The 25,641-nt window shown below is 38.1% G+C and overlaps 2 protein-coding genes and 1 pseudogene across 4 annotated transcripts in view; 1 reads left to right on the top strand and 2 right to left on the bottom strand.

Moving 5' to 3' along the window:
• Positions 1–1,328, bottom strand: part of SCYL3 (SCY1 like pseudokinase 3) — a 38,863-nt gene extending 37,535 nt beyond the window's left edge. For all 3 annotated transcript variants that reach the window (XM_023510721.1, XM_023510722.1, XM_003785714.3), the window contains exon 1: positions 1,228–1,328. The gene's annotated coding sequence lies outside the window, so the exon portion shown is untranslated. The remainder of the gene's footprint in view (positions 1–1,227) is intronic.
• Positions 1,329–15,226: 13,898 nt separating this feature from the next.
• KIFAP3 (kinesin associated protein 3) overlaps positions 15,227–25,641 on the bottom strand; it is a 143,836-nt gene continuing 133,421 nt past the window's right edge. Inside the window, exon 21 of the mRNA XM_023510720.1 lies at positions 15,227–15,679. Within this exon, the coding sequence (XP_023366488.1) occupies positions 15,571–15,679 (109 nt within the window). The 3' untranslated portion in view covers positions 15,227–15,570. The remainder of the gene's footprint in view (positions 15,680–25,641) is intronic.
• Positions 22,092–22,903, top strand: LOC100955734 (annotated as a pseudogene).

The following is a 25,641-nucleotide window of genomic DNA, read 5'->3' as shown; positions in this document are numbered from 1 at the left end:
TTCGATCATAGGATAGTATTTTGCAGAATTTATCATCTCTTTTCTTTATAAAACACTGAGTTGACAGTCTCTGACTTGAATATGCATCATACTCTTCCCCTTAAAAATGTGCTTACCTACTTGCCTCCACCCTTCAGCTTACTTGAACAGCACATGAGGGTTCTGGACCATCTGTGCATTAAGAAAAACCCTTGCCTAAGTCCCAGGGCAACTCAAGCACTCAACTAACCTGTGTGCTCTGGGGAAGTATTTCCATCAGCTCTTTTCCTAGCAATTAATCGAAATTATCTTAGTTCTTGCTCTCTTGGTTTTAAGTTCCAGAGATAATAGCTTGCACTGTGAGATCTAAGGATACACCATATTGATTGATATTTTGGTATCTGATAGTAACATTACTCTGGCTCTTTGCTTTTATCCGCTGCAGCTTTATTATTCTTTGCATTGAACTCAATTCAGCATTGTCAGCTGACAAGCAATGCATGATGAGTCTTCATGGACCAAAAGAACCAAGTGTGATTTCAGCTGAGATACACTTTAAAGACACCTGTTCCTAAAAACAGCAGTTAACAGCGATCCCACATTTCAGGACCCGACTGCAAGTATTTCATATAATTTCCCAAATATGACCTTCTGAGAAACGCTTCCTCTTTATTCTAAATAGAAAGTACAACATACACTCCCCAAGACAGAAGCCAGCCGGGAGGTGGGCCTCGGGGACTCGGCACCGGTTCTGGGTCAAGAATGAAGCCGCCTTCCCAAAGGCGGACGCGACCCCAGGCTCCCGGGGCACGCCTCCCCCGGCCTCTACTCCGGGCACCGACCCACCGCGCCCGCACGCTCTCCCCGCTCGCCGCGACACTGCGGGGTCGCCGGGCGCTCTCGCTCCTGACCCCGCACCTTCCACGCCTCCCCTCGAGGACCGTCTTAGGCGGCTTCCTCGAAGAGTTCCGGCCGCCGGCGCCTCAACGTGCGGGGGTGGCCGCCACAGCCAGATTAGAAGGGCGTCCCACTGCAAGCAGGAGAGGCTGGCTGCTCGGCAGCGGAGAGGACAACCCAAACGGCAGCCCGTGCCGCGCCGCGCCGCGCCGCGCTCGCTTCCGCGCGGGCCCGAGGACTCAGACCCCGCGAGCGCGGCGCGCGCACTCCCCGCGTCCCCTCCCGGCCCCGGGCCCCTCCCCCACGGCCCGGTCCCGCAGGGCGGTGGACCCAACGCGGGCGCCCTGTTACCTGTGGGAGGGCGGCGGGAGAGGAGACTGGGGGTTTGGCTCCGGTCCACTTTTGATACCAACCACCCTCACCTGCCGCTTGAGGCAACTACACCCACAATCTTTTGGGAACCAGGTCCCGCCCACACCATAGAGATGGTCCGGAAATAGGACAGAAGGCCAGCCTTCTCTCTTCCGACGCCACCACGGAGGCGAAAGACCCTGGAACGGCGATAGAGCGGCCTCCCAGGGACTCTCAGGCAGGCGCCATCTTGAGTGCGGGCGCCGGTGACGCGCCGAGTTTCAGTCACTGTCCCCCGCAGTCTGGTTGGCATGGGAAGATGGCTCCTCTCTTGGGGTTCCGGTTGAGCGCGCGTTTGTCTTGACTATAATTTTTAGACTTTTTACCACGCAGTTTTAATTTCATTTCCGCCCGCATCCAAAATGGTCACCGGACGCTTCTTACAAACAGTGAAGGGGCAGGGCTAAGAAACGGATACGTGACGCCACTCGTGGCTGAAGCCCTGGTTGGCTGTGCTGCGTGGGCCGGAGTCGTGCGGACCCACTGGTGACGCCGGCGGAGGTGGGTATCGGTGATTCCCAGGCTCAAACCGAAGACGGTCCGAACTCACGCTTAATTCAGCAAGAAGTAACATTGGGCATATTAATACAATGGTTTCCCCTCATCTACGGTTTAATTTTCTGCCCCTTTAGTTACCCCGGGTCAACCTCGGTCTAAAACCATTAAGTGTAAAATTACGAAAACAGACAATTCATAAATTTTAAATTGTGCGCTGCTCCAAAGAGTGTCTCTTGCCGGCTCATTCTTTCCCCGGGCGGATGTGAGTCATCCTTTTGTCCAGCGTACACGCGCTACGCTCCCTGCTCCTTAGTCGCCAAGTAGCATTCCTTTTCACATTGCCTGGCGATATTGAAATGCGTGTGTTCAATCCGGCCTTAGTTTACTTAATAATGGCCCCAAAGCGCAGTGGTAAAGATACTAGCAATTTGCATATGTTAAAAAGGAGCCATAAAGTGCTTCTTTTAAGTAAAAAGGTGAAGATTTGGGACTTCATAAAGAAAGAAAAAAAAAAGTCATACACTAAAGTTGCTAAGATCTGGTTAAGAATGAACCGTCTATCCGTGAAATTGTGAAGAAGGAAAAGAAATTCCTGCTAGCTTTGCTGCTGCACCTCAGACTGCAAAAGTTACAGTCACAGTGATAAATGCCTAGTTAAGAAGGAAAAGGCCTTAAATTTGTGGGCGGAAGACGTATACAAAACCTATTTCCGTGGCTGGCAACTTACTGCATCAGAAAGCTTTGAGCCTGTACAGCAAAGCACCCCCTGAAATGAGTCACACTACTGCATCTAAGGGATGGTTGCATAGATTGGGACTGAAAAACATAAAAACTACTGGAGAGGCCGCCTATCTGCTGATGAAGAAGCTGCTGGTACCTGACTGGCAGAGTTAAAGTTGATTAAAGAGAAAGTCCCAGGGATTGATGGGAAAGTTGGTAGAGAAGATTTGACTATATGCCTGATGGGAAGAACATATGGAAGGCTCATGAGAAGTGCTAATAAATGAGGAATTGGAAGAACTTGTGGAGTCATCTATAAAGGAAAAGAGGTCGAAGAAAAAACCGAAGCAGATCTAGCAATGTGGACATTACAGAAGTTTGCCATTGTGTTTCAAATTGCACACACATTAAAGGGCAAAATTATGAAATATGAGCCTTGGATGGAACACAACTGTGAAGTTACCTGTATGATCACCAAAGAGTGACAACGCCTGCAGCAACAGTTTGATGAGTTAAAAAGAGAAAACAGTGACAACAGCTGCAGCAACATTTGATGAGTTAAAAAGAAAGAGAAAACGTCCAATTACAAAATTTTTCCAGAAGACTTTGGCAGAAAACTCTTCAACTATCTAGAATCCCCAACCATGGACTCCTCTGCACCTAACATTGCACCATGGATATGGCTCGATGACCCAGGATCACCCCAAATAGATGATCGTCCCTATGATGTATCCTCGGAAGATTATTCTTAGTTTCAGGCATCTACGAGGTTGAGTGTCTTGGATGTTATGCCTTGAGTGTAAGAGAAGACTGTTAACTATTTGTCTTTTTAAAAATGTACTACCTATTTCTATTACTCATGGTACCTAATAGGGTGTTGTGAGAGTAAAGTGAATATACATAATGATCTTCAAACTAAATGGCACAAAGTAAACAGTCTATAGTATTTTTGTAGTTGTCATCCTCATGATTAATAGTAGTAATCACCACTGCTAGTTGATGCTTCTGCAGACTCACATTGGACAGCAAAGTCTACATCGTTTGGTCATGTACAATTCTTAGGTCCTTTGCAGCCTTAACAGTAGCCAAAAAGATGGATAAGGATCATTTCTTCACCATGTTAAATAAAAACAATTATCAGGTCAAATTTTGTGTGATATTCAGAAATGTATTAAGCAGACATTAAGAAACAAGCACAGTTAATTTATTCTATAAACTTTATGAAATCTGAACTCTGTCCTAGATTACTGCTGCCATGTAGAAATAGCATTCAAGCCATGTATGTAATTTCAAATTTCTAGTAGCCATATTAAAAACAGTAAAAAGAAAGACATGTACCTTAGAACCTCTATAGTTGACCATCTCCCTACATTGACCACCTCCTTAAGTTGACCTAATTTTCATAGACTAGATGTGCACCACATGGAAGTATCAATAAAGCAGGCCTAGTTTCTTATGTTGACCACCTTCATGTGTTGACCAGATTGTTAACAGTCCTTCGGGTGGTCAACGTACAGAGGGTTCTGTATAAATGCAGTGTGGCCGTAAAGTAAAGTTTTAAATTTAAAATTGCACATTAACTTCATGGCCCCCTGAATTATGTTTTTGAATATATATGAAATCTGATAACTGAGTGTGTGAATTTGCCACCATGCTCGTACCTTGGCAGCACTGTACAAAGAACTCAATAAGGTTTCATAACCTTTGACAAGTATATCATTGTCTCACAACTGTGTTCATGTCTCCATGTGGCAGTGTCTTGCTGAGTGGCATTCATTGCTGTGTGTTTTTGTGTGCCATCATAAGACTGTCAGAGCTTGAATTAGAGCAACAAACAAACATTAAATTTCTGGCTAAACTTGGCAAGAGTGGAAGTAAAATCAGGGACATGTTAGTCCATGTTTATGGGGAAAATCCCATGAATGCATTTATGTGGCTGCCAGGGGCTGGGGATAGGGAGGAATGGGGAGTGACTGCATAGGGGTAAGGGTTTGTGTGTGTGGTGGGGGAGATATAAGTATTCTGGATTTTAGATAGTGATGATAGTTCTACAATCTTGTGAATATATTAAAAACCACATTTTAAGATGGTTACTTTTATTAACATTTGAATTATTTTTCAATTTAAAAAGGCTATGATATGTGTACAAGTGTGTACACCTGTGCTCATGAAGGATAAATATGACACTCATGAAGTCATTGTGTATCAGTTATAACAAAAGGGAGCTCTAGCAATAGCAGGTGCCTTCTATCATATTTGATGTTGTTAAAAGTCAAGTTTGAGGAAAAAATGAAAATTAACTAGAGATAGTAATACAGACAACTTTAGAAATGTTAAAAATTAAAAAATGTCTAGAGTTACTAATTTCAATTAGAAATGACTAATAAACTGATGTTCCCTTTACCAAGTATTGTAATGCATTTCAGGGAATTTGCAGATACATTGAGCCCCCCAAACTTGTGTGGTTCTCCTTTTCAAAATCACTGAATTAAAATTGATTCCTTCACATGGAGAAGGCAGTTGCCAGAAGCTGGAGGATGGGAGAAAGTGGGAAGATGTTGGTCAAAGGGTATAAACTTTCCGTTAGGAGTAAGTTCTGAAGGTCTAATGTACAACATTGTGATTATACTTAATAATACTGCATTGTACACTTGAAATTTCCAAAGAGTAGATTTTACATGGCCTCAGTCTATCCCCCAACACACACATACACATAAATAGTAACTGTGGTGATGAGTGTGTCAATTTGATTGATTGTGGTAATTATTTCACAATGTATCTGTATATCATGTCATCTTAGCATATACCCTGAGTATGTACAATTTTTATATTTATCCATTACACCTCTGCAAATGTGGGGGAAAAAACCAAAGAGCTGATTTCTTCGAATCAAGACTAGAAATGAAGGAACTCTGAAGTTTAAGCTAACTGATGGCTCAGCGCCAGTAGCTCAAGCGGCTATTGTGCCAGCCACATACACCAGACCTGGCAGGTTCATGCCTGGGCTTGCCAAACAACAATGACAATTCAAATATTCATAAAAGTAACCATCTCAAAATGTGGTTTTTAGTGGTTTTAATATATTCGTGAGATTGTGTAACTAGCAAAATTCCAGAATACTTAAAAAACTAGCCAGGTGTTGTGATGGGCATCTGTAGTCCCAGCTACTTGGGAGGCTGAGGCAAGAGAATCACTTAAGCCCAGGAGTTTGAGGTTGCTGTGAGCTGTGATGCCATAGCACTCTACTGAGGGTGACATAGTGAGACTCTGTCTCAAAAAAAAAAAAAAGGTAACATTTCCTTAACTTGCCTTCCTGGAGTCTAAGCCTTAATAGGCAGCTCTATGTCCCACCTGGTGCAACCTGTAATATTCATAAACTATGACTACACAGTCATGTACAAGTGCAGTGCCGATTACATAGCAGACTTCAAACAGTGGCAAATTATAGGTGAGGAGAAAAAGACCTGAACTTGTAAGAGATATTTATTCTGCTTTCAAGTAGCAGTTACCTACCTTCAGATTCTAGAATCTGCTTACCTCAGTTTCCTAAACTAGTAACCTATCAATATTAGGAGGCTAGGAAGAGGGGTGAGCAATGTATATGCTAAACATCATTTTTCACAAGTTAGTAAACTACAGGGTTTCTATATTGAGTTTTCATAAAAATTGAATGAAAGTATTTTCATTCACACAGGGTGGAGCTGGGCAGAGCAGTGCTCAAGCTGCCATGGGGTGACAAACACTGCCCCCACCAGACCTGCACAGGATGATCACTCATGAGGCAGCACACCACCCGCCCATGCCAACCACAGGGGAATGGTGTTAAAGGCTTGTAATGCATCTGCCCCTCTCCAGCCTGGCTAATCTGTAGAGAGGACTCAAGTGGGCTACCCAGGGACCTTGCTCTCTCTTTACTGAGCAACAGAGTTCTCAGCAGAGGAGAATAGGTGGACCACAAAACTATCTCTCTTGAGCTGAGAGAATAGATTTCAGATGAAAAGGAACCAGCGTAAGAACCTTGGGAACATGGAAAAAGAGGCTATTTTGACACTCCCAAAAGGGCCATAATATTTCTACACCCGTGGAATCCAACCAAAATGAAATTGTGGAATGTCAGATATGGAATTCAGAATATAAATGGCAAGTAAGATCAATGGAACTGAGAGATTTGAAAACCAACACAAAGAAACTAAAAAAAAAATTCAGGATATGAATGGAAAATTTACTACAGATGTAAATAACATAAGAAAAGATATTAAAGAATTTGTATAAATGAAAGAGTCATTTAGGAAATTTCAAAATAGCATAGAAAATTGTAACAGCAAACTAGACCAAGAAGGAGAATTTCAAAATAGCATTGAAAATTTTAACAGCAAACTAGACCAAGCAGGAGAAAAGCTTGAAGACAAGGCTTTTTAATTAACTCTATCAGCCAAAAATGTAAGAATCAAGAAGAATGATCAATCTCTCCAAGAAATATAGGACTGTGTAAAGCAGAAGAATATAAGAACCATAGGTATCCCTAAGGGAGAAGAAGAGCAAACAAAAAGCACAGAAAAACCCATGAGAGGAAATAATTGAAGATAACTTCTGTGGTATCACTAGATATTTAGATATCCAGATGAAACAAGGTTATTGAACACCTAGATGACTCATGGCAAATAGGCACATCACTCTGGCCAAAGAAAAAGTGAAGAAGAAAATCCCACAAGCTGAGAGACAAAAGTATCAAGTAGCTTACGAAGGAAAAATCCATCAGACTAATGGAAGATTTCTCAGCGAAACCTTACAAGCCAGAAGAGATTGTAGTCCCATTTTTAGTCTCCTTAAACAGAATAACTAATAGCCAAGAATTTTGTATCTAGCAAAACTAAGTTTCATAAATTGAGGAGGAATAAAAATCTTTCTCAGACAAGCAAATATTAAGGGAACTTGTCACAATTAGACCTACCCTAAGGAAATGCTTAAAAGCCCTATACGTGGGACAGAATAATCGATACCCTCAAGTGAAAAAAAAAATCCCCAAATTTAGAGCTCACAGCTCTTATTGAACAGTAACACAGTGAGAAAATAAAGCAATCAGGTAACAATAAACATGATGAACAGAAGAGAATCTCACATCAATACCAACATTTAACATAAACAGTCTTAATGCTTCTCTTAGAAGACATAGATTGGCTGAATAGATTTAAAACCACAAATATTATATAGGCTGTCTCTGAGAAATTCATTTAACTCACAGACTCAAGGTAAAGGGATGGAAAAAAAAATCCACACAAATGGAAATTGAAAGCAAGCAGGAGTAGCTAGTCTTAGATAAAAAGGACTTAAAGAAAAAGGCAATGGTGGTCATCATATGATGGGAGAGCAATTCCACAAGAAGATATGACAATCCTAAATATATATTCACCTACTGTAGGAGCTCTCAAATTCATAAAACAAATTCTACTAAATCTAAGCAAAAAAATAAACAGCAACATTATAACATCTGGAGACTTAAACACTCCACTGACAGAACCATACAGATCATAAAGGTGGAAAACCAACAAAGAAACACTTCATTTAAATGGGACCTAGCAGACATTAACAGAATATTCTACCCCCAAACTGCAGAATATACATATTTCTTATCAGCACATGGGCAATTTTTCAAGATAGATCACATGTTAGTCTAGAAAAAATGTCTCAGGAAATTTGTAGAAATTTCACAGATCTAGAAAATTAATCCAAAATTTCATATGGAACCAAAAAAGAGGCCAAACAACCAAAGTAATCCCAAGCAAAGAGAACAAATCTGAAGGCATCATATTACCTGACTTCAAATTATAGTACAAGGCTATAGTAAGTAAAATAGTGTGGAATTGGTATAAAGGTAGACACATAGATTGATGGTACAGAATAAAGGACCTGGATTATGATCAATTGATTTTTGATACAGCAGACAAAAGCATACACTGGAGAAAAGACTCACTATTTAGTAAATCATGCTTGGAAAACTGGATAGCCACATGCAGAAGTCTGAAAGTGGATCCCTGTCTCTCACCATATACAATAGTTAACTCAAGAAAGGTTAAAAACTTAAGTGTAAGACCTGAAACCGTAACATTCTAGAAGACAACAAACCAAAAATAACTCTTCTGAACAGTGGCCTTTGGCCCCAGAGGTGTCCAAACTATGGCCTGGGGGTTGCATGCAGATTATTTGAGAACTGTTTTGTTTGTCTGTGGGGGTGGATATCAGGAAAAGTATGCACAGATATGTTTTCTTTGCTTATCATCTTTCATTAGTGTTTGTGTATTTAACATGTTTCCCAAGACATCTCTTATTCTTCCAATGTGCAACCCCTGGTAGGCAAAGAATTTATGACAAAGACCCCTAAAGCAAATACAGCAATAATAAGAATAAATGAATAGGACTTGATTAAACTAAAAAGTTTCTGCACAGCAAAAGAAATAACAACATAAATAGACAGTCTACACAATGGGAGAAAATATTTGCAAATTGTACATCTGACAAAAAGCTAACATCCAGACTCTACGAAGAACTCAAACAAAGAAACAAGATAAAAAGAAATAACCCCACCAAAAAAAATGAGCAAAAGATGTTAGCAGATATTTTTCAAACGAAGATAGACAAATGCCCAACATCACTAATCATCAGAGAAATGCAAATTAAAATCACAGTGAGATACCACCTTACCCCATCAGCATGACCATTACTGAAAAGTAAAAAAAAAAAAAAAAAGATATTGGTGCAGATGGCAGTGAAAAGGGAATGCTTATATACTATTAGTGGAAATGTAAACTAGTACAGTCTCTATGGCAAAAAAATATGGAAATTATTTGAAGAACTAAAAGTAGATCTACTATTCAGTGCAGCAATTCCACTAATGGGTATCTACCCAAAGAAAAAGATGTTATTTTATAAAAAAGACACCTGTACCCAGAAGTTTATCCCAGCACAGTTCACAATTGCAGATGTAGAACTAGCCTAAGTGTCCATCAACAGATGAGTGGACAATAAAAAATGTGAGATACATGTATGGCAGAGTATGATCAGTCATAAAATGGAATGAAATAATGTCTTTCACAGCAACTTGGATGGAACTGGAGACCATTTTTCTAAGTGAAGTATCTCAGGAATGGAAACACGAACACCACATGTTGTTCTCACTTCTAAATGGGAACTAAATGAGGGCCATGTAAAGGTGTAATGGACATTGGAAACTAAGAAAGGTGGAGGGTGGGAGGGAGTAAGGGACAAAAAGCTACCTGTCAGGTACGATGGATAGTGATGGGCACATGGAAGGCTCTGACTTCAGCATGACATAACCCATCCATGTAACAAAAAATCCTTATAGTCCCTGCCTTTTTAAAAAATAAAAAAAAAGTTCTAATCACAAATATTAGGGTTTGTATAGGCCTAATCTGATTTGTATAGGCCTTTGACTATATCTTCTCTGATGTAATTTATACCAGTTATCAGTCATTGCATAACAACTATCACAAATTTAGTTCACTAAAACAAATCAATCTTTTATTTTGCTCAATAACTGCAATTTTGGAAGGGCTTGGCAGAGCATCTCATCTTCACTTATGAGGCAGCTGGGGTAGTATGTGGACTGTCACACAGCTAATCACCACCCAGCAGTTGACGGGGATCTGTTGGGGCCTCAGCTCAGGCCTCTGCTGCAGCACCCCTACACATGGCCTTTGCATATGGCTCTGCTTTCCATAGCATAGTATTTGGTTCCAAAAGAACAAGGCAGAAGTGAAAATATATTTTATGACTTAGCCAAGGAAGTTATGTAGTATCACTTCTGCCTAACTTTGTTGATTCAGACAGTCCAAAACAGCTACCAAGGGATATAGCCTTTATCACAAAATGGAGAAATGAGTATATCATATTAAGATGGGAACGTGGGATGAAATGCACTGTGGGGGCCATCTTTTGAAAGTGTGATCTGCCACACCAGCTCAGAAATCAGAGGTGTTAAACAACAATTTATTACTTTTCACAGTTTTATAGGTCCATCTTTTAGTCTTACTTGGGTTCACTCACGTGACTGCAACCTGATCACAAGCCAGCTGCAAGGGCTGGGCTTCTCTCCAGGTTCCCTCCCAGGACAGCAGTCTCAAGGAGCACTCCAAAAGGGAAAGACAGAAGCTGCAAGGCTTGAGAGAAAGACCCCAGAACTCACCACACATCATTCCTGTCTCATTCTGGTGACGGAAGCAAGCTATAAGGAGTGCTCAATGTCAAGGAATGAGGAAACAGAGGATGCAAATAGAGGATACGTCTTTTCCAATCAGTTCCATAGTACCTTGTGCCACTGTGATTTACATTCAGTCCACATACAAAATATGCTCACCTCCCCAACCAGTCTCACACCATTAAGGTGTTAGATTCCGGTTTAAACTTCAAGTTTCATCATCAAAATCACATGCAGGCATGGATGAAGCTCCCCACGTGTGGTCTTCAAGTTCTTCTGTAGTGGGGCTATTGTTAATCTAGAACCCTGTGAACTAAGAGGAGTGATTTTCCTAATCACTCTCCACCTACAATGTTGGGCTCAGGATAACCAGGAAGGACACTTTGACTCAAAAAGGGAAGTTATTAGGGACATGTGGCAGTTATTGGTTCACAGCAAATCAGAAATGTTGCCAGGCACATTTGCCAGTTCCCTTTACTCTAGGGTCAAGGAACGTTCTTTAGCTAGAGCCCATTTTCATTTCCTTTGAATGAAATGTACCCTTTTGTACAATGGTAGCAAAATTGTATTAATATAAGAGCTAATCCTATAATAAATTCCATGTGCTACATTATTCATTATGGTTTTGTTTTTCTGATGAAACTCTGACTGATATAAGACCAATTAAAAGTAGCTGACCCTATCAGACCCAGGATTTTCATTAGTGGCATCACTCACTGCGGATTTGGGATCTTAGATCTGTGGATGATCCCGATAGGGTCAGGAATGGATCAATAGCCACCAGGGGGATTTTGATGTAAGGAATTCCAGAAGACACAAACAAATTTATATCCTTAAAAAAACAACCATTTTCTCTCTAGTTGGACCTGAGTTAGAAGGCCTATGGGTCTGGTACTTGTAGCTATAGCAACAAAGTTTCTAATTATACTTTGGATTAAACTTTGAACCTGCCAAAGGGAGGACGCAGATCTTGATCCAATTAAAATAACAATGGCATTTTAAGGAAAGGTCCAAAGTATTACACTCATAGGGGCGGCAAGCCAAATACTGGTCCTCCACTATGCCAAGGGATGGCCATGCCAACTGACACCAAAGGGAGCCTCCACTAAAGGAAAACAAACCTAAAAGGATTCACAGTGGAAATATAAAGACCACTTGTGTGTCAAGGATAGTAATGGCACTGTAGCCTGCAGGGAGGTTAAACACTAGGCTTGCCTTCCATCCCACCTTCCATCATAGAAGGGGCTGGCACAATATGTTTAGTTCTGGCATTTTTAATGCAAACATTATAAGACACCAAGTGATCATTGGGCTGTAGCTAATGGGTTGACCATATGGTAAAGTCGTTGGAAATAAAATCCCTACATAATCAATGTCAAATCAGTTTGGGAAAATGAACTATCAAAAGCACTGGCAATATACATAGATACCAAGTTGATGAAGGAGAGGCTTATAAATGGGATAATGACATAGGCGTCCTAATCGGAACTATAAGCCTGTAAAAAGGAAAACTTGGAGAACAGGAATTATTTCCATCAGGAATCCTTTCGTGTAAGTGTTAGGAAGGTGGACTCACTCAATATTCTGAGAGTTGGATACCACCTGTATGTATAACTGAAATGTAAGATATAGGGTCTAAATTAGTGAAAGCCAAATCAAATCCCAGGGAACCACTTCTGAGGTAACACAGCATTGAGGTACACAGGACTTCTGATGAAAAGTAACAACAAACAGTATTGACTTACTGGCCCACACTTGGATTCCGGGCTCCGAGCTGCGTTTGCTTTGAGATAAAAAAGGTAGAAGAAGTATGTGAAAAATCTACAACCCCTGAGACCGTGTTGTCTTGACCTAAAATATACAGAGTCTATAAAATCCTAATGCCCAGGTAACTAGGAAAAATTAATCTTGGAAGAAGAAACAAAGATTCTGAAAGTAGGCCTTCAGCGGGTCCCAAGAAAAAACATTCTTTTTTTGGGTGCCTTCCAACAATTTGGCCTAGTTTTTGAGTTCTAATGCCAGGGTATTCCTAGTGGCACGGAGTAAGTTGGCCCTGCCTGCAGGCCAGCTGCAAGCTTTGTGACTGTTGGCTCTTGTAATAGTGGCAAGTTATTTTGTCTATCTCTTCCCTTATTACTGACATCTCTGTAAAGTCATGATACAGCTTCAGTTCTGTTGTGTTATGCAGAATTAAGCAACGCATGTGCCACACACATGGAAGTGAGTAAGAAAGAGGAGAGCAGTGTCTTCTTCTCCAAGTCCAGAGTAGATGTAGTAGTGGTTCTCCTCAGGATAGGGGGCAGATTTCACAAAGATGACCAATACAGAGAAAGCCATATATATGGGGGTCATAGCAGGAACCAGAACATGAGAAAACAATTCCTGTCCATGTGAGAAACCACTACAGCAAACTCTCAAAGAGCAAAGAACACTCGAGAAGAAATAATTTCTAGTTATAAAACATGGCTTGATGCCATGGCAATTTACTTATTAAAGTAAATGTGATCTGAATTTATAGTTGCAATCTGGTAAGGCCAGGATATTTGACTTACTATATAAATAGTATTCCTAAAAGTGCCCAAGGACAAAAGCTTTTGTTTCATAAATATATAATAATTTTAGATATTCTTTGTTGATTTCTATAGCAAAACTTTCCTTCATAAGTAATATAATGGTAAGCCAGTTCATGCCTGACCAGAAAGCCTACATTTCCAAATTTGTAAAGTCCTAGAAAAAAATATCTAGGGAGAGTGAGCACGTGCAGGGAGACCTCAGTGAGCACAGCCCTGCAAGTGCTGTGAATTTGGGGGGATGCTCTTCATAAAGCAGTGTATAACAGTTAACAAGAAGTTAAAGCTATAGAACGTTTATTTTCCTATTAATGCCGCTTGTGTATATTTACACTTTGTGCATATGGCAAATAATAAAGCAAGAAATATGGCAATTGCTGAATTGGAACCAGGAGACATGGCTATGTCACTGACTAAATATATAAGCATAGGCAAATCATGTAACCCTTCTTGGCTACAGTTTTATCAACTGTCAAAGTGAGAGTTCTTGTAAGGCTCTTTTCAGCCTCCCAGGGGTTGTAGTACCCTCCCTAATCTACTGGTTTAACTATTTTGCACATTTCAGATCAATTAGGCTCCAGGTGTTTTATTCAGCTATCTTTCAAAATAGAACATTCTGTCATTTCATTATTCCATAGTCAACTATAAAGAAAATAAAAATTCCATTGAATGCTTATGTTACTTGTTTGTTGTTGAACAGATTTTGTGGTTAAAAAAAAAATTTCTGGTTAAAGTTGGAACTAAGACAAATAGATATATATTTTCCAAAAGATCAGTTCTGCTAAAGGCACAAACCGTATCTCTAGGGAACATGATATACTTCCTGACACATAGCAGGTAGTTAAGAGAGTATCTGTTGATCATATTTAAATTTTTTATGAGATCGGTTTCTCAAATAAGTACATAGACTAAGTTATTTCAGAGGCTCTTTCCTACTCTAGTATTTTATTTAAAAAATATAAGCTAAGCTAAATAAATAGTGTAGTTAGATCAATGACATTTTAAATTCAAGGACAGAAGTCTTGTCTTTGATCTGTGCATTCCCTTTGAAGCCTCCTATTTCTTTCCATAGCAGATGATCAAGGGACATCTCTGATTATGGTTATTTATTTGCTTAGTTTTTCAAGTCTTTTTTGATATTATAGCATTGAGTTATTTTCAACACTCCTTTTAAATCATAATGTCTATTTCTTGCTACCTATATAAAAATAAGTGAACAAATGAGAAATGAATACCTAAGTGAGTAAAATATTCTGTTCCTTACTTTTCCTTGATGAAGCTTTTAATTAGCTTCTCTATACTTTAGATAACTAAATTTCATTGAGAATAAAAATTGAAAGCTCAATTCTGATCCTCTATTACTTATATTAGTTGTCCCCGGTTTTCTATATTACAATTAGAAAGCCATGAATTCACATTGCTGAAGAGTCTATACTCATAAATAACATAACTTATGGCGTATGGTCCACTGTTAATTGACAGCTTGTAATTGGTAACTTTGGGAAGGAAACTTTCAGGCATGTGGCATGGGATTAAAAAGGTGATGTTCTTTATACAGTTTTTTTTTTTTTTGAGACAGAGTCTCACTTTGTCATCCTTGGTAGAGTGCTGTGGTGTCACAGCTCACAGCAATCTCCAACTCCTGGATTTAAGTGATTCTCTTGCCTCAGCCTCCCAAGCAGCTGGGACTACAGGCACCCACCACAACACCTGGCTATTTTTAGAGATGAAGTTTTGCTCTGGCTCAGAACAAACTGGTCTCGAACCTGTGGGTTCAGGTAATCTACTTGCCTTGGCCTTGATTTTAAAGGTAAAACATATCACATGAAATATTCAAAAATTAACAAGCAAGAAAAAAGGGCAGGAAAACATAAAAGTTACGTGCACCCTACATACGCAAGTAACTCCTAATGAAACTCATTAAATACAAACACAGGACTTTCATTCATTTGCATTTTACGTTTAATAGAAATTAAATTAGTCACTTAATGTACATAATGTAGTGTTTGTTTTCCAGTCTAGTAGTTTTCAACATTCACTTTGAGTCTAATGGGAAATGTTATTCAGCATCAAGATGTGACTGGATGAGTGAACAGCGTCACCATCGACTGTACTTAAAAGAAGACAGAGAGGTTGGAATTAATCTGCCGCTAACAACATTGAAAAATAAAAGAAACACAGACCCACAATAGTATCAACATGCATTATTAGGCCAAGATTCAAAGTTAACCCAACCCACACAGATTTATCCTAAACTGAGGGTACTCATGGAAAGGGATGACTTTATCTAGATCCATAGCTATAGTAGTAAGGTTCATCAGGGCGGAATCCGTAAGCTGTGGCAGGGCGTCCAAGAATGCCAACTGGTTGGCCAAAGCCATCCATTCCAAGGCTGAAAAGACAAAAAGGAATGATAAGCTATAATCTTCCTTACACGTCCAACAATACAGGTTAAGTAAGAGGCCTAGAATTTTATACCTCCAAGATGCTCTTCCTAACAGTGGCATTAGGTGGTATCATTATGATTTATGTGGTATCATTAATGTCTTCTTTTTTTCTTCTTCAGGTTAATACAGCCATTAAAAATGTACATAATAAAATATTTACTTTTTAACTGCATTAAAAATGTCAGAAATCTCTGTCAGTAGGTAATATTTAAAAAAAAGAATCAGATCAGAAATTGTTAACAAATTCTTTATATGTGGCTCTTAAGCCAAAATATGAAAATATTATACATGCTAGCAATCATCAGTAATATATTGCTAGGGAATGATAAAACTGTAATAAAATGACTTTTGCTAATACTATTAAGATCTCTTTCATATGAAGATATAGGACTAATCCACTATTAGAGCATGAAATTTGAATTATAGCAGTGAATTCTCATACAGGGCCAAATCATACCGAGAACCTATGATTAAGAACAAGACAAAGCATTCTACAAAGTTGAAAATTAACCTGATTTGATCTGCAAATCCTTCTTCTGAATCCTCAATACAAAAATTTTTAAATAATATACATTTATTGTCTGACAGCAAGACAATTATAAATTCTGGTTCAACTTTTTTTCAGAAATAACAAGCCCAGAGATAACTTCAGAGTTGTACAGATAGCTTGAAGCATAGATAAACTTTGTGATAATTTAAAAAAATTATTCTTTGGTCTTTTACTAAATTATTTAGAGGAAAATCTGTTCTCCATAGCCCTTTTTAAGGACCAGGGAAATATGAACACTCAGAAAAATGACAAAATATTTCTTTTTCCAGGCAAATATGGCAGCTATAACATGCTCATGCATAGCTCATGCAGTGAATGCTAGTAAGTTTAACTTCCAATCAAAGGAAACCATTTATAATATAGAAATGTAAACTTTGAAAAATTATATTTCAATAATTTAAAATTATTTGAGATTGTACTAGATGAGTTTTCTTTGCTAACAAAATCTCAGTGTGATTAAATAATATATTCACATAGGCACTAACTTCCTCTCAAAGTGAGAGTAAGTTGAAACACTTCCAAGTAACTATAAAATGTTAAGGTTTTAAATAATGCGTGCATGTGGTGAATCAACAGAGAACTAAAAAGCAAATGTAAAGAACCAAAATACATATTGTTCATATGAATCTACCCTTCAGGAAAACAGAATTTCTGAATATACATTTGTAGGTTTCAGGTCAGCATTTAAATTAAGTAATGATGGACAAATCAAACTTTGGGGGCTCTATGTCAAAAACTCTGTTATAGTTTCTCTAGGTTGGTTGAAATTTTTGTCTGCATTTTATTTTGAAATGGTAAAAATAAAAATACCACTTCTTCCTTTGGTCCTATGGGAGAGAGGTAAAATTTTCTGATGACAGCCATATTATTTTAGAAGTAACTTCAAAGATGTTTCAAAAGTTAATGGAGTCAGTGAACTAAGACACTGAACCTGTATTAGTTTAAAATTTGAGAGAGGCTTGGCGCCTGTGGCTCAAGTGGCTAAGGCGCCAGCCACATACACCTAAGGTGTCGGGTTTGAATCCAACCCGGGCCGCCAAACAACAATGACGGCTACAACCAAAAAAAAAAAAAAAAAAAAAAAATAGCCAGGCATTCTGGTGGGTGCCTGTAGTCCCAGCTACTTGGGAGGCTGAGGCAGGTGACTTGCTTGAGCCCAGGAGTTGGAGGTTGCTGTGAGCTATGATGCCACAGCACTCTACCCAGGGGGACACTTGAGGCTCTGTCTCAAAAAAAAATAAAATAAAGTAAAATAAAATTTGAGAGAAAGTTGTTGAAAATGTTTCTCCTGAAGCAGTAGTAAGGTTAATGAAATACTCAAGTGTTTAAAAATTCTCAGTGATATGTGCTGATTATATAGCTTGTGATTCCAACTTATTCCTTCTTCAACTTTCTACTTATTATCTTGCTTTAACCATTCCTTTACATTTTTTCTCTTTTGAGGCAGTCTTACTCTGCTGCCTTGACTAGATTGCAGTGGTGTCATCATGGTTCACTGCATCCTCAAACTCTTAGGCTCAAGTGATTCTCTTGCCTCTAAGTAGCTGGGACTAGAGTGCACACCCAACTACTTTTTCTATTTTTTGTGGAGATAGGGTTTCCTCTTGACTCTGGCTGGTCTCAAACTGGTGGCCTCAAGCAACATGTAGCCTTGGCCTCCCATAATGCTAGGATTACAGGCCTGAGTCACCCTGCACCCAGCCTCCTTACATTTTTTTTTTTTTTTAATGCCTCTTCTAAGGCTGAATGGCAATAAACTTAAGTAAAACTCTAGCTATTTTTTCCCCTCATTTTGCAATTTAGGGGCTATGGTGACATCTCATTCAATAATTTGGAAACAAGAGGCTCAGGGAATCAGTGAAGAAACATGCAAAGGCATTTACAAAGCAGAATATCTCACCAGGACATGTTAGCAATATCGCTGTAATTCTATCTAAAAGAAGATGATCCTCAGGAGGGAGTATGACAGCCATGTTGGCACTAGATGTGCTTCTCAGCTGCAATGTTGTTGGTAGTAGCAACTCAAGCATTTACTTGGTGACCTAAAACACCATCAGGAGTGTCTGACCTTTTTAGTAGGCTTGTCCTCATTGAGGAAGGGGACTTCACAGATTCTCTGAGTCTGAGACCATTCTACATTCAAACTGAGTAACTCTCTTTTTTTTTTTTTTAATTTTTATGACTAGTAGGCAAATTTCTGATTGTTTTCCCATGTGGTTTACCAACACGGTGAAGAATAAACGCACACATTAACCCCAGATGCATGGTGGCTATGCCTTTCATTGTAAATTACTAAAGGGATGCTGTTTCCCTCCTCTTAATTTCAACATGCACATTGCTGATAAGAATCTGTACCCCCAAATCAGTGAGGGATCAACCCTTGAACACTGATGAGGCTGAGTTTCTCAACCTGTAAGTCTCAGGACTTGAAAAGTAGTCTTTAAGTTTGCTGTGATAAAGTTCTATTCATGCAGTCAACAATTCACCCAGAGACACCATTTAATTCTTTGAACTGCCATGTGCATCATTTGGGAAAAATTTTCAAAAGAGAAAATTTGGAACTAACTCTTAAAATGACCTTTTCTGGAATTATCTATCATATATCACAGATCAACTTGCTATTTAAATAAAAGGATATTTAAAGTATTATGATCAGTTTGGAGGGTACTTTCACATAGGTCCTGGGTCCTTTTGTATGATGGAAGATCCTATATCCATATAATTAAATTCACTCTGAAATAGAATATTCTGCTTCTTTAATCTCTCTTATTTGGTTCTTTCTAATGCAGTGGGGAAACTGGGCTTTCTGCGATGCTAAAACCTGGAGACAGTTATTCTTTTGGAATATGTAGACTCTTCACTCTTAACTTTCGTCTTTGGGATAAGGATGTAGCCTTGCTAATGGTGAGTCTTGTTCAAAACCAGGAAAGCCTAAGAGTAAGTTTTCCTTAAACTGGAGCAGGTAGATTCTTTATGGAAGTTCTTCTGGGAAGGGATAGAAACCATGAGTATAAAAGGCAGTGTCTCAGCAAAATTGTACTTTCCTCATCCAGAAAGATCTGAGTTAAACAGTATCACACGCACTTACATGCCCCCACCAGGGCCTCAGAACCAAGGGAAACGAAGCGGTGATATGCTGTATTGGCTCTTGCCTGCTGTGACCATTTTGCTTCAGATCAGAGTTTGCATGCTTGACTATTTGTATTGGAATTTAATCCAATCCTTCATCGTGTGCATCTCTGTCTGTGCACATTCTCTTTCTGCTACTCTTAACCCACATATAAAGCTGTATGCTCCCCTAGATTACCATATGCCAATACTGCACTACCTTTTCTCTATAGGACTAGTCACTTAGTATCATTTAACCTTTATCCTTAATGGTTAGATAACTCTCAATTACCAAATGTAGTGTCTCTTCTTAAACATACATAATTCTGGTTCAAAGAAAACAGTTATTATTTGTTGTGAGAAGACAACTAGGAATGGTAAGAGCAATGAATCTGCTGTTAAGTTTTATGTTCCAAGAATAGTGATTTTAGGGTAGCTAGAAGGAAAATGACAAGTTATTTAAAAGTGAAAATTATATTTAAAATTGAACAACAAATCCAAAATCTCATCTAGAGTTTGTTTTTAAATAAACAAATTTAGCAATCTAATTAGCATTCAGCAAGCGTGTACGACCGAATCTTCTCTATTTATAAGACAACAAATTTTTAACAACATTTATTAGAATTCTAAAGAATTCTAAACTTGAGATGATTCAGGGCAGGAAAAAAAGGAATCTGCAAATGACAAGCGACGCTTCACATGCAGCACATTACAAGGGAGCGGCAGTCATTACAGAATCCGAGCTCTCAGGCTTTCAATTTCTGTGCCAGAGTTGGCATTCCTGTAGAAAGGGAAAAAGACCACCTACCTCTGGCTGTTTTTGAGGCTTAATTAGTGCATATTTGTAAAGCACTTTGAAATCCTTGGATGAAAAGTGCTGCATAAGTGAAAAGTATCATCATTATTTTATTAAAATTAGAATAAAGCAACACAAGTCTTTTTCTTTTTTTAAACTTCTACATCAGCAATATGAATGCACAACACGTAACAAATATATTAGAGGATGCTACAAAAAAATGAATTTAGGCCAAATACTGTTTTCACAGGCTCATAGAAACCTTTGCCTTGGAAACATTTTTAGAAGTAATCTCATCTATGAATCCATTCACGACATCCTTGATGGAGTCTGTCAGGCTCTTATCTTCACCTCCAGAAATGGAGCAGTCAGTACTTTGTCAAAGCAGTTCATTCCATTTATGGATTTGCCAAACCGTTGGAAAATGTCTCTTATTACACTGATCTGAAATCCAACTTAGTTAGTCTTAGAAGTACCCTTGGCAACCACATGAAAAGTCTAATTCTGGGCAGTGCCTATGGCTGAGTAGGGCACCAGCCCCATATACCGAGGGTGGCGGGTTCGAACCTGGCCCCACCCAAACTGTAACCAAAAAAAAAAAAAAGAAAAGTCTAATTCTTTGATATGATGGCTTCACAACTTGTTCAGTCAATCTTCATGATACAGTTTTAAATCTTTACCATCTCAACTGCTCTCTAAAATCACTTTGATTTTCTAGGGTTTATCTTCAAATGAAGAAGTTGAAATTAATGTAATACTTATGATGTGGTATGAAACCAGTACAGAATATAATGAGATCGTATCTCTTACCCTCCAATGTAGGCTAAACTGTATTGATTTCAAGCAATAATTTTAAGGAGCTGTTATCACAAAGTGGGCTAACATTGAGTGCATACGTATACGTACAATTGTGTATGACAAACACACAAAAATTTCGCTTACAACTACCATGTTCAATATCATCTTTTTAGTTTGCGTTTACTCTTTAGGAGTTCTATTCTTAAAAGGTCAAAATCCTTTATAGATAATATATTTATAAATTAGCAACAGTGATTCTTAGTAACTATCCATTCTTTGTGATCCATAAGATAATACTGACTATTGGAAATCCTTTGGAACTGTTGAGTGAAAGGACTTACCATAAGCTAAATTTCATAAGAGGAAACTTTTCAGGATATTATACAACTATAGAAAATGATTTCCTAATAATTTTCTGGAACACTTCATTTCTTTTTATTAATTAATATATTGATCACAGAGTCAAAATCAGTAATGTTTTTCTTCCTTTCTAAGTATAGAATAGATTGATCATCAGAGTAATTTTAGCTTAAGTATAATTTGTTATAGGGAATTTAGGTTTATTTTAACACTGATTGTTGTACATCGTCTGTCCATCCATCCATCCAAATAGTATAAATGTTTATTGAGTTCCTATGATGTGTTAAGTAATGTGTTTGAAGCCAATATAAAAAAAAAACACAAAACAAAACTGGTGCTAGTAAGGCAATAATAAGACATGTCTCCTGACTATAAGGATTGGCAGCAATGAACATGGAACATAATCTGATGTATTATCCTAGTATATGGACAAACTGCTACAGAACAATCTTGGAGGCCACAAAGTCTCTGCAGAAAATACTTTCATTTTAATGCATCTGTCACTTCCTAATGTTGTATTTTCTTATTGTCTTTCTCTCCTATTAGAATGTAACTGTCATATTCACTGCTATATGCCTACTATTTAGCACTGTATCTGATATGGAGTGGGCATTCAAAAGTATCTGAAAGTGGCCTGACCTTCAGCCCAGCTGCTAGCACCATGTTCTCTAGGACTGGCATTGCAGGGCTCTCAGCCTGGGCTGTGCAGCCAGCTGCAATGGGTCAAAGTTAGAAATATGGCAACTTTGAAAGATATTAGCAGGTGACTAAAGTCCATCAAAAACATCCAGAAAATTACCAGGTCTATGAAAATGGTAGTAGCAGCAAAATATGCCCAAGCTGAGAGGGAACTAAAACTGGCTTGAGTATATGGAGTAGGATCTTGGGCTCTGTATGGAAAAGCTGATATTAAGATGCCTGGAGACAAGAAAAAGCACCTCCGTATTGGTGTGTCCTCAGATTGAGGACTTTGTGGTGCTATCCATTCCTCAGTTACTAAGCAGATGAAAAATGAGGTATCTGTACTCACAGTGGCCAGGAAAGAAGTTATGGTTGTTGGAATTGGTGATAAAGTCAGGGGCATACTTCATAGGACTCCTTCAACTAGTTTTTGGTGACATTCAAAGAAGTGGGAAGAAAGTCCCCTACTTTTGGGGATGTGTCAGTCATTGCCCTTGAATTATTAAGTTTTGGATATGAGTTTGATGAAGGCTCTATTATCTTTAATCTGTCAAGTCTGTTATCTATAAGAGAGAAGAGAAGCCTATCTTCTCCCTTAATACCATTGCAAGTGCTGAGAGCATGAGACTCTACGATGATATCGATGCTGATGTGCTGCAGAATTACCAAGAATACAACCCGGCAAACATCATCTACTACTCTTTGAAGGAGGCCACCACCAGTAAGCAGAGTGCAAGGATGATGGCCATGGACAATGCCAGCAAGAATGTTTCTGAGATGATTGAACAATTGACTTTGACATTCAACTGCACCCGCCAAGCTGTCATCACAAAAGAGTTGATTGAAATTATCTCCAGTGCTGTAGCTCTGGATTAACGAAAATCAAGTTCTGTCCTCAGACAAAAGGTAAAAGAGGAAAATTCAGCCAGCTGATTTTGTTGTTAGCTGACTGTCGTCTTTGGAAGAAGTTGTTGCTCCATTGTTTGAATTACCAAAGACAGCAAGATATTTATAAATTATCTTATAATAAACAACTTACAATAAGAAAACAAACAACCCCCCCCCCAAAGTATCTGAAAGCAAGAATGAATGCATCTTAAAGCACCAGTGCAATTTCAAAGGTAGAAAGAGAGAGAAAATTTCTGATAGTGGAGCAGCATGAGCAAAGAGAAGTGGCTGAAAGGCAGCAAACAGTTTGTTATGGCTAAAGTCTTAGATTTATGATGTAAGCAAGTGGCAAGAGATAAGCCTGGAAAGGGAAGTTAGGACTAGATATTGAAGCTTTTCATATACCAAGCTAAGAACTGTGTACTATTAGAGAGCTATCAATAGTTCTTAAGAAAGAGAACAATTTATTCTGTGTTTTAAAAAGATAACGGAGATAGGAAAGGGGGCTGAGAATATTTAAAAGACTATCTGGCTGTCCAAATGTGAAGTTAGTTATGAGAGCCAATAGGGAGGCACTAGAAGAAATAACAATAATCAAACATACTACATTTAACAACAAAGAATGATATCTTTCATCTTTTGAAATGTTTTTGAGTTGGGAACAGAGAATAAAGAAACTTTTTTTATTGGTTGAAAATTAAAAAAAAAATTAAAAGCTATGGTGAGAATGAAAATTTTTTGTTGCTTTTAGTATGAGAATATGCTTTATCAAATAACTAAGAGACTGTGGTAGTCTAGTTAAAGTCAGATTGTAGAAGCATGCCTTTTTATGCAACAGGAAGGGCTAAATTATTATGGTAAAAAATAGTTTCTTTTCGAAATTTTTATTTTATTTTATTTTGAGACAGAGTCTCAAGCTGTCACCCTTAGAGTGCTATGGCGTCATAGCTCACAGCAACTTTGGGCTCATCTTCTTGCCTCAGTTTTTCTATTTTCAGTAGAGATGGGGTCTTGCCTTTTGCTCTGAACTCATGAGCTCAAGCTATTCACCTGCTTCAGCCTCCCAGAGTGCCAGGATTACAGGCGTGAGCCACTGGGACCGGCCCCCTCTTATTGAAATTTTTCATGTGAAAAGAGACATAGATATTGAATGAGATAATGACTATAAAGCAACATCTAATATTATTAGTAAAGTGATGTGTATCTGGAAATCTAAATGTTTGTAATTTACAGACCAACCACTAGATGGAGAGCTTGTCTTACCGCTGAGTATCATGCACGTTTACAAATTTTTAAAGAATTATCAAATTTAAACTTCTCAGCATATTTAACATTTATAGAATTCGTTTCAGCTTTCTCAGATAATCAGTGTCTTAGTTTTATAGCAGTTGAACAATTTAGTTAGTGCTAAGTAGGAATAACTATTAGTTACATGCAAACAAATTTTATAGACATGGATGCCTGAGAAAAGATACTATGTTGGACCCTGAAAAATGAATGTACATGCATGTTGAAGTCCTGTCACGATAGCACAGCTTCCAAACTTTCACTGAGCTCACATCAATGGTCTCTTGTTTCTATAAATATATATGTAATAAACATATATTTTAGGTTGTTCGAAGGTATTTGGACTTTAATCTTTGTATATTGAGAACAGGAATCCAAAGAGCATAGTTTAGCAGTCTTCCTACGAGTTTTACTAATATACATAAAGTTTGGCTGTCATTTTTCATTTAGTTTTCTTTTATTCTTAATGTTTTATATGATAATTACAAATTTCCCTTTTATTATGATTAAAACTAAATGGCTAAAAGCATCTTAAAGAATCATATTTTTATGATTTTTACAGTATCTTTCCAAAAATCAAGGGATAATTATATGATTAGTGGGAGGCCACATTTAAAGTATTCATCTGGAATTTATTAAAAAAATTTCTTTAAAGGACATTTGTCAGTTGTAAGGGGAAAAACACCACTTTGGGGACAGATTCTTTCAATTTAGTTACTAGACTAAGCTGGTTCAGATAAAAACTAATTTCTATTAATGATGAAGGGAGCATATGTAAAAGAGTTATTTATTTATTTCCAAATGATAAAGAAATTCCCTTTCACTGATTCAATTTATACTTGTTCTTTTTACACATCTTAATCTGTCATTTAAACCATCTGCAGAGTCTATTTTAATGATTATATTTCATTATAATCATTGGAGTGGAGATGTTATACTTGGTACTTTTTATAATCAGTGGAGATGTTATACTTGGTACTTTTTAATCATATATCATCACATTGTTTTCTATTACTTTGTATTTATTTGTTTACATTTTATAGTCTCATGGAGATTCTTCTGTTAACTGTAGTTCTGGGCATCCTAATACTTGTTGGGCAACTTTTAAATACCACTGAGTATCATATATTTACAGTTTTAAAGCTAGAGTTAATCAAATTTAAACTTCTCAGTGTATTTAACATTGATAGAATGTGGTTTCCATTGCTTTCTCTGATGATTCTCCTGTATGACAGTCCTTTCCTTATGTACTTTGTAATGTTTTATTGTGTGTTCAACTTCAGGGTTTTTTTGTTTCTTTTGTTTGTGTGTTAGCTTTTGAGCTGTAGAAATATTTCTACAGAGAGATTCTGTCTTTATTTAAACTATAACAGGGCCCGGGGGGAGGGGGCTTCATTGTCCTAAATGATCTGAATGGTTATATATATATATATATATAT

This window comes from Otolemur garnettii, unplaced genomic scaffold, assembly GCF_000181295.1.
Source record: "Otolemur garnettii isolate 467f Iridium unplaced genomic scaffold, OtoGar3 scaffold00016, whole genome shotgun sequence".
Taxonomy (NCBI): Eukaryota; Metazoa; Chordata; class Mammalia; order Primates; family Galagidae; genus Otolemur; species Otolemur garnettii.
Note: the sequence above shows the minus strand (reverse complement) of the source record. Positions and strands in the feature narration are given on the sequence as shown.